The sequence below is a fragment of the Dasypus novemcinctus genome, chromosome 1 (assembly GCF_030445035.2).
Source record: "Dasypus novemcinctus isolate mDasNov1 chromosome 1, mDasNov1.1.hap2, whole genome shotgun sequence".
Classification (NCBI taxonomy): Eukaryota; Metazoa; Chordata; class Mammalia; order Cingulata; family Dasypodidae; genus Dasypus; species Dasypus novemcinctus.
Window position 1 is genome coordinate 133,772,816 of NC_080673.1, and position 17,233 is coordinate 133,790,048.

Consider the following 17,233-nt stretch of genomic DNA (forward strand, 5'->3'; position numbering starts at 1 on the left):
CAAATGCAGAACAAGATACAGGTTTAGAAAATACAGAGAAGACCTTGCACTCCATGTTCACCTCTGACTACCTTCTTGATAGGTGAGTGAAACTCTGAAGGAGAGCAACAACCCAAATAAAGCCAAATGTAAAATTTATTTGGAAGTTTAAGGGGCTATGAATAGGCAAAACCAACTTGAAAAAGAAGAATGAATTTAGAAGACTCAAACTTCCTTACTTTAAAGCTTATTAAAAAGTGACTGCAGTTAAAACAGCATAAGGATAGATATAAAGATACAATGAAATTGAATTGATAGTTCAGAAACAGGCCATCACATCTACGGTCAAATGATTTATGACATGGCTACCAATTTCATTCAATTGAGAAAGAATATTTTCTTCAGCAAATGGCACCAGGAGAACTGGACATTGATATCCAAAAGAATGGCGGAGGACCCATGTCACATAATATATACAAAAATTTACTCAGAATATAGGAAAGGACTTCTGGGAAGATGTTGTTGGAGTAGGTAGGCAGGGCTCAACTCTCTCACTCTCACAATGGAGGAAGAGCAAAAACTGTCTGAGGAAGATGCTTTGGGAATCTGCAGATGAGGAGAGTGCTATACATACCCCAGGAAAGCTAAGGACAGAGAGACAAAGAAGCCAAAAATGAACTGTGAATTATAAGCCCCAACGTTCAAGAATGACACCCATCCCCCATCCTCAAAGGGAACAGTGTGGATAAATTTGTGGCTCACTCCACCCAAATTAAAGTGGAAGAGAGGTCTTCCTACGAAGAAGTAGGATGCAGCAGGGAGTAGAGAGTGGTTTTTCTACAGTGAGTTTGGCCAGCAAAGCCTTCTTTGAACCTTGGCTCTGACCAAATCAGAATTAAGGCAAGTAAGACTAAAAGAAACGTGTCTGGAAAGAGTCACTGAAGATCATCATCTGCTGGCCAGCAAGGAGAAAATCACATTTTGGAGTCTCAGGACCTAGACTCCTTAATTCATATCTTTATCCCATTAGTGAGTTCCAGACGTTAGTTTGATAACTTAAGCTTGGCAATTTTAAAGACTTAGAATAAGTAAAACCAAAATAAAAACAAGAGCTGTGAAACAAAACTACTAGGCAAGAGAGAGAAATTGACCATTAGAGTTAATTTCTCTATTAACATATTCAAATGCCGAGATGTTAGCACAAAATTACAAGTCATACTAGGAAACAGGAAGAAATGGCCTAGCCAAAGGAACAAATCCCAAATCCTGACAAGACACAAGATTTAAGACAAATAATCAGTGATAATTACACAAATCTCCTGAATAAATTCAATAAATTCAAGGAGTTGAAGGAAAATAGGACTAAAGATATAGAGGATATTAAGAAGACATTGGGTGAGCATAATGACCAATTTGAAAGACTGCAAAGAAATGTAACAGAGCTTATGGAAATAAAAGACACAATGGATGAGATTAAAAATACATTAGAGGCACATAATAGCAGATATAACAGCAGATGTGAATTGGTGGAGAACAGAATTAGTGAATTGAAAGTCCAAGCATCTGAACTTGAAAAGACAGGAGAACAGAAAGAGAAAAAAAATGGATAACATGGAACAGGTTCTCATGGAATTGAATGACAACTTGAACCTCACAAACATATTCATTACTGGTGTCCAGAAAGGAGAAGAGAATTGAAAAGGGGCAGAAAGAATATTTGAGGAAATAATGATGGAAAACTTCCAACCCCTATGAAACACATAAATATCAATATCCAAGAAGGACAACCTACCCCAAATAGAATAAATATGAATGGACCTACTCTAGGACACCTACTATTCAGGAAATACCATAGATAAGAAGAGTATTCGGAAAGTAGCAAGAGAAAAACAATGCATCACATACAAGGGAACCTCAATAAGACCAAATTCCAATTTCTCATCAGAAACCATGGAGGCAAGAAGGTGATATAATATATTTAAGGTATTGGAAGATAAAAACTGCCAGCCAAGAATTCTTTTTTTTTTTTAAGATTTATTTATTTTATTTCTTCCCCCCTTCCTCTATTATCTGCTCTCTGTGTTCATTCACTGTAGTGTTCTTCTGTGTTTGCTTATATTCTCGTTAGGCGGCTCTGGGAACTGATCCTGGGACTTCTAGAGTTGGAGAGAGGCTATCAATCTCTTGCACCACCTCAGCTCCCTGGCCTGTTGCATCTCTTATTGTCTCTCTTCTGTGTCTCTTTTTGTTCATCATCTTGCTGTGTCAGTTCTCCATGTGGGCCAGCACTCCTGCACAGGACAGCACTCCTGTATGGGGCAGCACTCATTGCATGGGGCAGCACTCCACATGGGCCACCTTGCCACACAGGCTAGCTTGCCTTCACCAGGAGGCCCAGAATACTGAACCCTGCCTCTTATATGGTAGACAGGAGCCCAATTGCTTGAGCCACATACTCTTCTCCAAGAATTCTTTATCTGGCAAAATTGTCTTTGAAAAATGAGGATGAGTTTAAAGTCTTCACAGATAAAAACTAAGAAAGTATGTTCCAAAAGACCAGATTTACAAGGGATAATAAAGGGAGTGCTATAGCCTGAAAGGAAAAGAAAGAGGTGAGAGACTTGTAGAAGAGTATAGAAATGAAGATTATTATTAACGGTAATTTAAAGGGTAAAAAGGGTAAAAAGACCAAAAATAGTAAGATATGATAATAGAAAACTAAAGGATAAAACAGAAGTAATGCCTTTACAATAATAACGTGAATGTTAATGGAGTGAACTCCCCAATCAAAAGAAATAGACTGATAAAATGCATAAAAAATATGAGCTGCCTATATGCTGTCAATAATAGACTTACCTCAGACATAAAGACACAACCAAGTGGCAAGCAAAAGGTTGAAAAAAGCTATTCCATGCAAATAGTAACCATAAAAAGGATCTGGAGTAGTGATACTAATACGGCACAAAAAGGATTTTAAATGCAAAACTGTTATAAAAGATGAAAGGGTCATTATATATTGATAAAAGGGGCAATTTATCAAGAAGAAATAACAATCATAAATGTTTACGCACCTCACTTAGGTGTCCCAAAATACATGAGGTACACTGATAAAACTGAAGGGAAAAACAAATGGAGACTCTAATACAACACTATCAGCATTGGCTAGCAGATCTGGGCAAAGGATAAATAAAGAAACAGAGACTTGAATAATATGAAAAATGAACTGGTCCTAACAGGCATTTATTAGAGCATTATACTCCAAAACAGAAGAATATGTATGCTTTCAAGAACTCATGGATCCTTCTCCAAGATACACCATATGTTGGGTCACAACAAGGCCTCCACAAATTTTTAAAAATTGAAATTATACAAAATACCTTCTCTGATCATAATAGAATGAAGCTGAAAATCAATAAAGGGCAGAAAAAGGGAAAATTCACAAATATTTGGAGATTAAACAACACACTCTTAAATAATCAATGAGTTAAAGTAGAAATTGCAAGAGAAATCAGTAATATCTCAAGATGAATGAAAACAAGAACACAACATTTGAAAACCTATGGGATGCAACAAAGGTGGTGCTAAGAAGGGAATTTATAGCCCTCAATAGTTACATTAGAAAAGGAGAAAGAGCTAATTGAAGAACTGCAAACTAATCGCAAACCAAATAAAAGAAGAACAAACTAATCTCAAACCAAGCCAAAGGAAAGAAATAATAAAAATCAGAAGAAATAAATGAAATCAAAACAAAAACCAAAAGAGAATCAACAAAACCAAAGGTTGGTTTTTCGAAAAAATCAACAAAATCCACAAACCCTTAGCTTGACTGACAAAGGAATAAAGAAAGAAGATGCAAATAATTAAAATTGGAAATGAGAGGGGGACATTACTACTGACAAAAGAAATAAGAGAGATCATAAAAAGATACTGTGAATAATTGTACAGCAACAAACTTAGACAACATAGACACAAATTCCCAGAAACAGATTAACATCTTATACTGACCAGAAGAAGTAGAAGACCTCCACAAACAAATCACAAGTAGAGAGACTGAAACATTCATCAAAAACATCTCAAAGATGAAAAGCCCAGGACCAGATGGCTTCACAGGTAAATTCTACTAATTATTCAAAGATTATCTAATACAAATCTTGCCCAAGCTCTTCCAAAAAATTAAAGAGAAAGGAATACTACCAAACTCATTCTATGAAGCCATCATCACCCTAATACCAGAAGCAGATAAAGATCCTATGTAAAAGGACAATCACATTGAATTTCTCTATTGAATATAGATGCAAAAATCCTCAACAAAATACTTTCAAACTGAATCCAAAAGCACGTTAAAAGAAATATACAGCACAATCAGGTGGGTTTCATTCTGGGTGTGCAAGAGTGGTTCAACACAAGAAAATCAATACATGTAATAAATAACGTTAATAAATTGAAGAAGAAAAATCGCAAGATCCTCTCGATTGATGTATAGTAGGCTTTTGACAAAATATTTCCTTCTTTCTTGATAAAAATACTCCAGAAGATAGGTATAGGAAGTTTTCTCGTGGTAAAGGGCATATTTGAAAAATCCACAGCTAACATTTTACTCAACAGTGATAAATGAAGCCTTTCCTGCTGATATCAGGAATAAGACAAGGATGGCCACTGTCAATATTGTTATTCAACATTGTGTTAAAAGTTCTAGCTAGAGCAGTTAGGCAAAAAGGAGAAGATAAAGGCACCCAAATAGGAAAGGAAGAAGTAAAACTTTGTTTTGTTTCTCTGATGAGGATATACAGATGGCTAAAAAGCACATGAACAGATGCTCAACATCACTAGCTGTTGGGGAAATGTAAATCCAAAGTACAATGAAGTACCATTTCACACCCACTAGAATGACTACTATAAAAAAGCAGTAACAGAAAATTACAAGTGTTGTAGAAGATGTGGAGAAATAGGAATACTTATTCATTGCTGGTCAGAAGGTAAAATGGTGCAGCTACTGTAGAAGACAGTTTTGCAGTTCCTCAGAAGATTCTAAATAGAATTATCATATGACCTGTCATTCTCTCTACTAGGTATATAACCAAGAGAATTGAAAGCAGGAACTTAAACAGATATATGCACACCAATGTTTATAGCATCATTATTCACAATTGCCTAAAGGTGGAAACAACACAAGTATCCATCAATTTACAAATGGATAAGTAAAATGTGGTACATACATACAATGGACTATTATTCAGCATTAAAAAGGAATGAAATTCTTGTTCATGTAACAACATGGATGAACCTTAAAGATATTATGTTGAGTGAAATAGGCCAAACACAAAAGGACAGATATTGTATAATCTTACTGATATGAAATAACTAGAGAAAACAAAGCTATAGAGTTAGAATACAGGTTACCAGGAGCTGTGTTGGAGGTAGGGAATGAGAAATTATTGCTTAATTTGTACAGAATTTCTATTCGGGTTGATTGTAAAGTTTTGGAAATGGGTAGTGGTGATGGTAGCACAACATTGTGAGCATAATTAACAGCACTGAATTATATATGTGAATGTGCTTAAAAGGGGAAATTTTAGATCATATATATGCTACTAGAATAAAAATTAAAAGATTCAACCTAGAATTGTATAACACAGTGAACCCTATTTTAAACCATCATCTATAGTTAATAGTACAAGTATAAAACTGTTCTTTGATGAATTATGGCAATTGTGCAACACTAATGTAAGGTGTTAATTATTGGGTGGTTGTAGCAGTTTGATATAGTTATGAATTCCAAAAATAGATATTGGATTATGCTTGTAAACTGGTCTGTACCTGGGCATGATTAAATTATGATTAGGGCTTTGATTGGGCCATGTCAGTAGTGTTTTGAGTCCCCGCCCTTTGGTGGGTGGATACTCACAGGTAAAAGACATGGCAAAGGGCAGAGTTGGAGATTTTGATGTTGGATTTTAATTTGGAGTTTGATGCTTGAGTCTTGAGCTGGAGCTCTGGGAAGTAAGCATGCAGAGGAAAGAGACCAAGCCCCGGGAAGAGAGGACCTGAGCCAGGAGAAGAACACAGAGGAATAAAGATGGCTCCTTAGACATGGCAGAAACCCTGGGGAGAGAGAGCCATTTGCCTGATAGTCTACAGCTGACCTTGTGGAGAGAGGCAAAGCCTAGAGAGCCTCATAGTCTACAGCTGACCTTGTAGAGAAAACAGAGGGCCTGAGCCCAGAGAGAAGCAAGGCCTGGGAAGAGAGGAACCCAGGAAGCCTAAACCTTGGCAGGTGTTGGCACCCATCTTGCTCCAACATGTGGAAATAGACTTTGGTGAGGGAAGTAACTTATGCTTTATGGCCTGGTATCTGTAAGCTCCTACCCCAAATAAATACAATAATAGAAGCCAACAGACTTCTGGTAGTTTGCATCAGTACCCCTTTGGCTGACGAATACACTGGTATATTGGAAAAAATGCACCATTATATAAACTATGGACTATAGTGAATAGTTCAATTATAATATTCTTTCTTCAGTTATAACAAAGTTACCAAACTAACAAAAAGTGCCTGTACTAAGGGGGGTAGGGTATCTGGGAATGCTGTATTTTTTTTTACATGATTTTTCTCTAAATTTATAACCTCTATAATTAAAAAATTAAATAAAAATACTGTATGAGAGACAAAATAGGTCACCTCATACTGAAAATGAGGTTCACTCAATAAGAAGACATGATAATTAATGAATGGCTATATGCACCAAACGCCAAATCCCCAAAATATATGAAGCAAATATTGATAGATTTAAAGGGAGGAATAGATGGTTCTACATTAGTAGTAGATGTTTTAGTTTGCTAAAGCTACCTATTCAATATATCAGAAATGGATTAGCTTTTATAAAAGTAATTTATTAGAGTAAAAACTTAGTCCTGAGGCTGCAAAAATGTCCAAATCAAGGCATCATGAGAGATGCTTTCTCACCAAAGGTTGCTACTAGGTCCTAGACTCCTGCTTTGTGGAGAGGCAAAATGGCAGCTCTCCATATAGGTCTTTGCCTTCTCCTCCAGGGTGCTTCTTCCTGGACTTAGCTGTGAGTGATCAAGGATATGGCAGGGCTCGACTCTTAAGTTTTGAGCTGTTCTGTGGGCCTAACCCCTTGGGGCTCTCTTTCTCTGGTGTTTCTGTGCCCTCAGCAAGAGGACAGAGACCCAACCTGGTCATGCCTTATTGATGTAATCCAGTCAATGGCCCTAATTTGGTCTGATCAGAATGTTCCTTAGCCGAATCTTAATGTGATCAAAGGGCCCTACACCTACAGGAATGGATTAGTTCTAAGATAATGAGTTATTCTGGGATTCACATAAAAACTTCAAGCTGTAGCAGAATTAAACACACATCTCTCAATAAGGGATAGAGCATCTAAAGAGAGATAATCAATACGGAAAGAGAGGACTTGAATGATTCTATAAATGAACTATGTAGATCAATAAGGGATAGAGCATCTAAAGAGAGATAATCAATACGGAGAGGACTTGAATGATTCTATAAATGAACTAGACCTAACAGAACTATGTAGAACGTTTCACTAAACAGCAGCTAAATACACATTTTTCTCTGGTACACATGGGTCATTCTCCAGGAAAGATCATATGTTAAGTCATAAAATAGGTTGCATTAATTTCAAAATGTTGAAATCATACAATGCATCTTCCCTGACCAGTCTGGAATGATGGTAGAAATCAGTAACAGAGAGAAATAGAAAATTCACAAATATGTGGAAATCGAACAACACACTCCTAAACAAAGAGTCAAAGACGAAATCACAAGGGAAATTAGGAAATATCTTTAGGGAACTGAGAATGAAAGCACCACATACCAAAATTTATGAAATGCAGTGAAGAGAGTGCTGAGCAGGAAAATTTATAGTTTTAAATGCTCATATTAAATAAGAGGAAAGATCTCATGTAAGAGAGCTGAAAAACAGGAGGATCCAGAGAAGAAAAGACGAAAGTAAACCCTAAGTAAACAGAAGGCAGGAAAGACTTATAGTCTAATCCACAGATTAGAGCCGAAATAAATGAAATAGAGAATAAGAAACAACAGAGACTCAAGGAAACCAAAAGCTGTTTCTTTGAAAAGATCAATAAAATTGACAAACATTAGCTAAACTGACAAAACAAAGATAGGAAACAAATAACCAAACTCAGAAATGAAGGGGGTGGCATTACTACAGAGCCCAGAGAAATAAAAGGGTTATAAGAGAATACTATGAATAATTGTATGTCAACAAATTAGATAACCTAGATGAAATAGAAAAATTCCTAGAAACACCAAAGTACCTACACTGACTAGTAGATCTCAACAGACTAATACTACTGAACAGATTGAATCAGTAATGAAACATCCCAACAAAGTAAAACTGAGGTCCAGACAGCCTCACTGGTGAATTTTCCCAAACATCTGAAGAATTTACACTAATGCTGCTCAAACTCTTACAAATTGAAAAGGAGGGAAAACTCGAATGCAATCTATGAGACCAAAACCAGATATAAATACCACTAAATAGAAAAAATACAGATGCATATCCCTTATGGATAAGGATGCAAATATCCTGAACAAAATACTATCAAAATTGAATCCAACAGCACATTTTAAGAATTATACACCATGATCAAGTTGGATTTGTCCTAGTTATGCCAGCATGATTCAACAGAGGAAAATCAATTAATGTAAATGCCACTTTAGTTGAATAAAGGAAAGGAAAAAATACAATCATCTCAATCCACAAAGAAAAAGCAATTGACAAAAATCAGCCCTCTTTCTTAATGACAACACTTAGGAAACCTGGAATAGAAGGAAACTTCATCAACATATTAAGGAGATATATGAAAAACCTAGAGATACACAATGATAAAAGACTGAAAGCTTTTCTTCTAAGATAAGGAAAAGATACATACCCATGTTCAGCACTAGTTTTCAACAATATACTGCAAGTTCTAGCTAGACCAATTAGGCAAGCAAAAGAAATAAAAAATATTGGAAAGGTAGAAGTAAAAATCCACTATTTGCATATGGCATAACCCTATATACAGAAAATCCTGAAAAAGCCACAACAAAATTTAATATTCAAAGCTAATAAAAGAATTCAACAATGTGGTATAGTACAAGGTCAACGTGCAAAATTATACTAGTAATGAACAATCTGAAGAGGAAATCAAGAAAAAAATTCCATTTACCAAAGCAACTGAAAGAATCCAATTCCTAGAATTTAATTTAACCAAGGATGTTAAGACTTACATAAGGAAAACTACAAAACTTTGCTAAAAAATCAAAAAGACCTATATATATATATGTAAGGACATTCTGCATTCATCTATTGAAAGACTTGAGTATTGCTAGGATTACAATTCTACCCAAAGTGATATACAAATTCAATGCAATCCCAATAAAAATCCCAACAACCCTCTTTTCAGAAATGGACAATACAATCATCAAATACATAGTGAAGGGTAAGAGACCCTGAGTAGCCAAAACCATTTTGAAAAAGAATAAAGTTTGAGAAGTCACCTTTTCTGATTCTCAAACTTACTACAAAGTTACAGTAATCAAAATAGCATTTTACTGGTACAAAGACATATATAGAGACCAAGGAAATAGAATTAAGAATTCAGAAATAAATCTTCACATCTTGGACAGTTTATTTTGACAAGGATGCAAATTCCACTCAATGGAGAAGGAATAGTTTTTTTTTTTTAACAAGTGGTGCTGGGAAAACTGGATATCCATATGCATAAGAAGGAAGGTGGGCCCCTACCTCTCACCATATACAAAAATTAACCTAATTAGAAGAATCTGCTCTATTAAACTCGTAGAAGAAAACACACAGAAGCATCTTCAGGACCTTGTATTAGGCAATGATTTCTTAGACTTTACACCAACAAAAGAAAAAATAGTTAAAAGGGGCAACGTCAAAATAAAACTTTTGTGCATCAAAGGACTTCATCATGAGTAGGTGATAAGACAACCTACTGAATGGGATAACATATATGGAAACCACATATCTGATCAGGGCTTAATATCCAGAACATATAAAGAAATCCTACAACTCAACAACAGAAAAACTAACAACCCAATTTATAAAATGAGGCAAATGATCATACATTGATTGTACACTTTGGGTAGATTGTGTGGTATGGGAATACATCTCAGTAAAACTGCTTTAAAATTTTTTAATCAACTAAAAAAATGGGCAAATGACTTGAATAGATATTTCTCCAAAGAAGATATACAAATATCTAAAAAGCACATGAAAAGATGTTCAACATCATTAACCATTAGGAAAATGCAAATCAAAAGGACAATGGGGTGTCATTTCATACCCATTGACATGGCAACTATTAAAAGTAGAAAATAATTATTGGAGGGAATGTGGGGAAATAGGAACCCTTGTTCGTTATTGACAGGAATGTAAAATGGTGCATCCTCAGAGGAAAACAAACGTTTGGCCATTCCTCAGAAAATTCTGTGTAGAATTTTACCTTATGGCCTGGCAATCTACTTGTACATACTGAAAATAATTTAAAGCAGGACCTCAAACATATATTTTCATGCCAATGGTGATTGAGACATTATTTAAATTGCCAAAAGATGGAAGTAACCCAAGTATCCATCAATAGATGAATGGATAAAAAAATGTGGTATACACATACAATGGAATTTTATTCATCGTTGAAAGTAATGAAGTTCTAATACATCTGACAATATGGATGAACCTTGAAAATATCATGTTGAGTGATCTAAGGCAGTTAGAAAATGATAAATATTATCTCAATGATATGAAATAATTAGAATAAAGCAAATTCATAGAATCATAAACTAGAATAAGGTTATTAGGGGCTGGGCTGCAAATAGGGAATGAGGAGTTAATGCTTATTTGATAGAGTTTCTTTTTGAGGTGATGGAAATGTTTTGGTAATGGATGATGATGACAGTAGCACAACATTGTGCATGTAATAACAGCTCTGAATTATATATTTGAATGTTGTTAAAATGGGAAATTTTAGTTTATATGTATGTTACTAGAATAAAAATTTGTAAACTAACAGTTTCTCATTTTAAATAGTATTTAAAAGGGGGCTTTGAAAGCTTTACATGCTTTGGAGTTTTTATAGTTTGTTTTTTATAAATGGATACATGTATTTTCATGTCACTATGTCAAAAGGGAGCATGTTGCCCTTAAAAAATCCTGATAAACTAAATAATGGGAGACGAAGAGTAGAATAGCACCTCCTGTGCATATTGGGTACTCAGATAATTCTTATTGATCATCATTGTTTATATTCCCTGGTGAATGTATCATTAAAAACTTGCCTGAGTGAATGTTATTTTTTCATTTAAAATTTTGTATTTATAAAGCAAAGTCTAAAATTATCCTTTAATATGGCACCTTATTGATATAATTGCTTTTGTATGATTTTAAGTGCATTTTCAGCTGCAAAAAATAAAAAAAACTCTTCTAATAGGTGTTTCTTCTATAATAACTCATCTTTACTGAACATATGATTTTCAAAATTGCCTTTTTTTCATTTCCTAAGTGGTGCTATAAAGGTCATTGCATGTGGAAGAATGCTAATCAACAAAAACAAGATGGCAATTGGGGATCATGGACCAAATATGGTGCCTGTTCCCGGACATGTGGAACTGGTGTTCGTTTTAGAACACGCCAGTGCAATAATCCAATGTGAGTATAACCCATGTAATTCTTGTTATTTTCAAACATAACAGAAAACGCTTTAATATTGTGTTATTAGTATTCTGTATCGTGAAGTACATACAAAACACAAGACATAGAAAGTAATTGTTCACAGACCTTAAAACAGTGGCTATTTCAGATTAATCTCCAGTGATCAATCTTTTGAAGAGTGGTCAGTGATGGAGATGGGAGAAGATTTCACATTTTTAAATAAATAGCTCTCAGGAATATTAAGATGCTGAGCAGACAAAGTCGGTCACTGTGCTTTTAGATTCAGCTGCCAGAAGCATAGAAGCATCAGAGAGCCACAGAGATTTCCTCACACTAGGGATTAGAATGAAATTTCTTCAGAAGGAGGCAGCAAAAAGACTGTGAAGAAAAGGCCAATGAACTTTTAGGAGAAATGTTATTCATTCATTCTCTCAGACTAAATTTATTGAGTCCCTACCATATGCCTGGCAAACTTTATTTTCTAGGAAAAATGTTTAAAAAATGAATTAATAAACTTAGCATATTCTTCCTTGTCTAGGTCTTAATGTGAGCTGAACTTTTTCTCTGTCTCTGGCAGCAGGATGGCTCTGAGCGTACCTTTTCATAAAGACTGTCATTGCTACATACCTGTCTTCACAGAAAGAGATGATGGCAGTATTAGTAGAAGTAACAAAAACAGTAAAAAGTATAATAAGTAGAGCTAAGGTTCACTATGAGCCAGGCTCTGTTCTGAGTGCTTTAAGTATGTTAATTTATTTAATCCTCAAAGATTTTCTCTGAGATAATAAGTATTATTTGCATTTTACATATAAGAAAACTGAGGCATAGAGCTGTAATCAAAGTTTCTTTCCCTTGTATCTATGTGTTTTATATATAGTAAGAAATAGAATTTTCCTGCATCAGTTACTGTTTAAAAACTTGATTTATGTTTGAGTTTTGTACTTCTGCCCCCCACCCTGCAAAGAGAGGAGGGTGCTTTTGGAAAAGGACTGAAATTTACGAAGTATGAGTTCATTCTTTGTGTGGCAACTGAGAAGTTCTGGCTTTCTGCCCTTAAGCACTGTGTCTGGAAGCTTCAACTGCTGGACCAAAGCCAAAAGGCCTTTTTAAATGTTGTCTTTTCTTTAGGCCCATCAATGGTGGTCAGGATTGTCCTGGTGTTAATTTTGAGTACCAACTTTGTAATACTGAAGAATGTGAAAAACACTTTGAGGACTTCAGAGCGCAGCAGTGCCAGCAGCGTAACTCCCACTTTGAATATCAGAATACCAAACACCACTGGTTGCCGTATGAACATCCTGATTGTAAGTAGACCTTTGCTGTTTTCCGTGCTAGGTGGATGGCTACTTAGATTTAAACTTTGTCACCACCAATCCCTTGGACTCTTGATCCCTTCTTGGTAACGTAGAAAATTTGGTGCTTTAGGGGCAAATCCTCCTGAATTTCCAAGAATAAGGCTAAAGTAGTGCTTTCTCTGAGAATTTTGGAATAGTACCTGCAACAGCACTATCAGCATCACCAGTAAAAAGACTGGTGGAAAGCAATGGGTGGGAGAGAAGTATAGGCAAAGAAGTAACCTCTTGATTCAACTGAAATCCCTTTACTAGGAAATGCTCATGAAATAGTGTGATCTTTTCTTTCTGAATAACTACGGGAAAATAGTGCTTTTACAATTGGATCTGGACCATGAAAAAGACCATTATTTAACAATAAAAGGCATGTCTTAACCTTTTTCTTTCATACAGTATACTAGTTATAAAAAATATACTTGGAAAGTATGAGGTTTGAATTTTTGTTAAATATACTCAAATGGAAATTTATAGTTACATCACTATCATGTGATACTTATGCCACTGGAATCAGTTTGAAAGTTGTTTTTAGGAAAGGGGCATTCAAAGTTATAAAGCATTTCAGATAATGCATTATATCTATTTTGGTTAAGTGAGTTGCATAATTTAGATTAAATTTAATTAATGAGATCCTAAAAGAAACAAAAACTGTAGTTGGTGATCGGGTCTAACCAAAGAGAAACAAACACTTTCAGCTTTCTAATAGCCATGAACACCAATTTTGAATTAAAGAGTATTAAAGAACCTTGGGTAAATCTAGGGTTGCCTTTCAACTCACTTTGCCTGGGACAGTTCCAGTTTATTCTTTTGGCCCAGCATAATAACTATTATTTTTTAATCCCCCCCCCCAGTACCCCCGTTGTCTGCTCTCTGTGCCAGCATAGTTATTAATTGAGCCCCCTTTTCACTCTCAAAACGTATTTAGGATAATAAATTATATGGTCACTTTGGTTAAAACAAACATGCCAAATATGCATACTTTTCTCCTACTCATTTTATTTATACAATATTGCTTTTGTCTTCAGGAAACCACATAGCAGCTTTATGTTTTTTAAGTAAACTATGCTTTTCAAACATATCCTTTATGTAAATAGTTAATTTTATCTTCCAGCTAAGAAAAGATGCCACCTTTACTGCCAGTCCAAAGAGACTGGGGATGTCGCTTGTATGAAACAGCTGGTGCACGATGGAACACGCTGTTCTTACAAAGACCCGTACAGCATATGTGTGCGAGGAGAGTGTGTGGTGAGTTAAAGTGCCTTCCCAAAGGCCTCCTGCAGTATTGTGCAGTTCTGCATTTATCATTCAGCTGAATATTTACAAAATTTTTTCTTTAACTGATTCTTACACATGTAATCACATTATAATGAGGATCCGTGGTTTGTTCAACAGCTAAACAAAATTTGGGAGAAATTATTCCTACTAAAATCAAACTTTGGTCTCTGGCAAAATCAAGATTTAAATATAGTCTTCCTAATTTCCAGCCAGATGCCATTTCTTATTTATTCTGATATCTCCAAGTTGGGCATACAACTTGGTAATAATGCATTTACTTTGAGTGTTTTATTTGTAACCAGCTACTTTTAAAGTGCTAAGTATTTTTTTCTTTAAATATTTTATTTTGAAAGAATTTCAAACTTATTGGATATTAGAAAAACAATAACCATATGCACTTATTAACTCCAGTATACCCCCACCCCCTCAGTTACCAAGGACCACCAATTTTAACATTTTGCCACATTTGCTATATTATTCTATTTATCCATCTGTCTGTCCATCCACCCATCCATCCAATAACCAATCCATCTGTATATATCAATCTATTTTCTGAATTTTTGAAAGTAGATGGTATACATCATAATCCTTGAATACTTCATACTTCTGTGTACATTCACTAAGAAAAGAATATTTTACTACATAACTACCTTAAATCTTAAATGCAGTTATCAAGTCAAGCAATTTAATATAAATAAAAAGATTACATTCTATATTCTAGTTTTTTTTACGTATGTCCCAATAATGTCCTTGTAAGCATTTTCTCTTCCATCATTAGATCTCATCCAGGATCACAAATTGTATTTGGTATTGTCTCTTCAGTTGTTCTTTCTCTTTTTTCCTCTAAGTTGTAAAAACATATATAGAACACAAACTTTCATATCTCAACCACTCCCAAGCATACCATTCAGTAGGATTATCACATTCACAGTAGGTACCCTCACCACAATCCATTGCTGGAATTGTCTAATCACTCCAAAAGGAAACACTAAAATCATGGCTACATTGAAAGCTCATTGCAAACTGGCTGAATGTTGGCTACTTATTCCTAAAACTCTCTTCAGTTTTTTTTCATTCTTTTTTCTTTTATTCCTCAGAATGAATGATTTCAATTTTCTTATCTTCTGTTTCTTCTCTCCTCTCCTCTTTCTTCTGCCTGCTCTTATCTGTAGTTGAACCCCTGTAGGGAATTTTTAAAAATTTCTTTTGTTGTGGTCCTCAGCTCTATTTGGTTCCTTTTCATAATTTCTATCTCTTTATTGATAGTATGTTTGCATTCGTCTATCAGTTTACTGTTTTCTTTAGTTCAAATTGTCTGCTAGCTCTTTGAGCATTTTTAGGGCCATTTTCTAAAGGCCTTTGTCTGGGAGGTCCCAGGTCTAGTCCTCCTTATTAATGGTTTCTAATACTTTAAGCTTCTCCTTTGCCTGGACTGTAACTTCCCATTTCTTTGTATGTTTTGTAATCCTTTTTTTGCAACCTTGAAATTTTTATATTTTAATGTGTTATTAGTGGAATTTAGATTCCGAAGTAACTGTTCCTTAAGTTTGTATCCAGCTTGTGTTATGGCAGTATTTTTCCCAAATGCCAAGAGTGAACCAAAAAAAGGGGGGGAGGAGGAGGAAAAAAAGAAAACACCTTTCTCAGTCTTTTCAGAGCTTAGCCATACAATGAGTCTAGAGACTAGTTTGAGGCAAATGCCTAGTGTCCTTCCCAGTCCTTTCTGCATATATATTTTGTCCTGCATATATATCTTGAGATAAGATAAGCACATAGTCTTAGCAATTCCATTTACATGGATACAAATGTCTCCTTTTCCCTAAGAAATAGCATTAACTCTTGGTCCTAGGCACTGAGATTTACATTCCACAGGCAGAAAACCTTTGACCTCGGCACCTGTGATTTGACTTTTCTCCAGCAATATTCTATAGGAGAGCTCTGTGAGCTGCCTTCTATAAGCAGGGCAAGTTCTGGGATGATGAGACTCCAATAAATGTCTGAAGGCAGCCTGACCCAGACATAAATGCTTCCAGTTTGGGCAAGAGGGCTACTCTGCTCCCTCCAGAACCAGGACCAGGGACTCAAATAGGAGCACTGGCCAGCTCTATGCTTAGCCAATGAGTGGTTGAGAAAGGGGCAAGCAAGGGTGCCATGAAGTCCTACCATTTTTAAATTGCTTTTCTCTTGACTCAGTGCTCACCCTAATACTACAGTCCTTTATCTGTGTTCTGGCACTTTGAGAAAGATATTTCTGCCAGTTCTCACAGGTTATTCAAAGCTTGTTTGTGGGGACAGAGCCTGAGCTTCTCATTCATCCATGCTGATCCACTAAAGTTATTTTTTGTGTAAACTCAATCCTAAACATCCTCTCTCTTTTGTTTAAAGTATAATAAGATGTATTTTTCTCCCTTTCTCATCTTCCTATTGATTCTAAGTTTACATGCTGAAAAAAAGTTATGGAAAAGCAAAAACGGTTATTTTTGTCCCACTTAATCTCTGTTTTAAAAATGCAGTTTATTTTTCTCGTTCATGCTCACATGTTACATTTATGTATGAGATTATCTTTATTTACTAAGCATGTTGTTTCTAATGTCTGTTTTCTAGTGACTTTAGCACAGTTAAAGGATTGTATTAATGATAGAAGAATGTAAATGTCTCATAGGTGAACTGAAATTTCCCTGAGAGTAGATCTGTGTCTTTTTCTACCTTTTACCTCCCACAATATGTAGTGCATATTAAGTGTACGTGTTTTCATTATTTTCCCTGTTCAGCTTCATCTTGAACTTGAGAGTACAGTGATGTCATCTGTCATTATCCTACATTGACTTACATCAAGGACCTGTCCCAGTTTAAAAAACCTTTAGTAGTTCCCTGCTACATTAATGATAAAATTTAAACTCTTCT

At 35.3% G+C, this 17,233-nt stretch overlaps 1 protein-coding gene across 5 annotated transcripts in view; it reads left to right on the forward strand.

Moving 5' to 3' along the window:
- ADAMTS3 (ADAM metallopeptidase with thrombospondin type 1 motif 3) overlaps positions 1-17,233 on the forward strand; it is a 316,618-nt gene that overhangs the window by 262,354 nt on the left and 37,031 nt on the right. For all 5 annotated transcript variants that reach the window (XR_009185863.2, XM_058297220.2, XM_058297235.1 and 2 more), the window contains 3 exons: positions 11,557-11,702; positions 12,834-13,009; positions 14,166-14,299. Coding sequence is in view for 4 of the 5 variants with exons in the window: in XM_058297220.2 (XP_058153203.1) it covers positions 11,557-11,702; positions 12,834-13,009; positions 14,166-14,299 (456 nt within the window). In the remaining variant the exon portion in view is untranslated. The remainder of the gene's footprint in view (positions 1-11,556; positions 11,703-12,833; positions 13,010-14,165; positions 14,300-17,233) is intronic.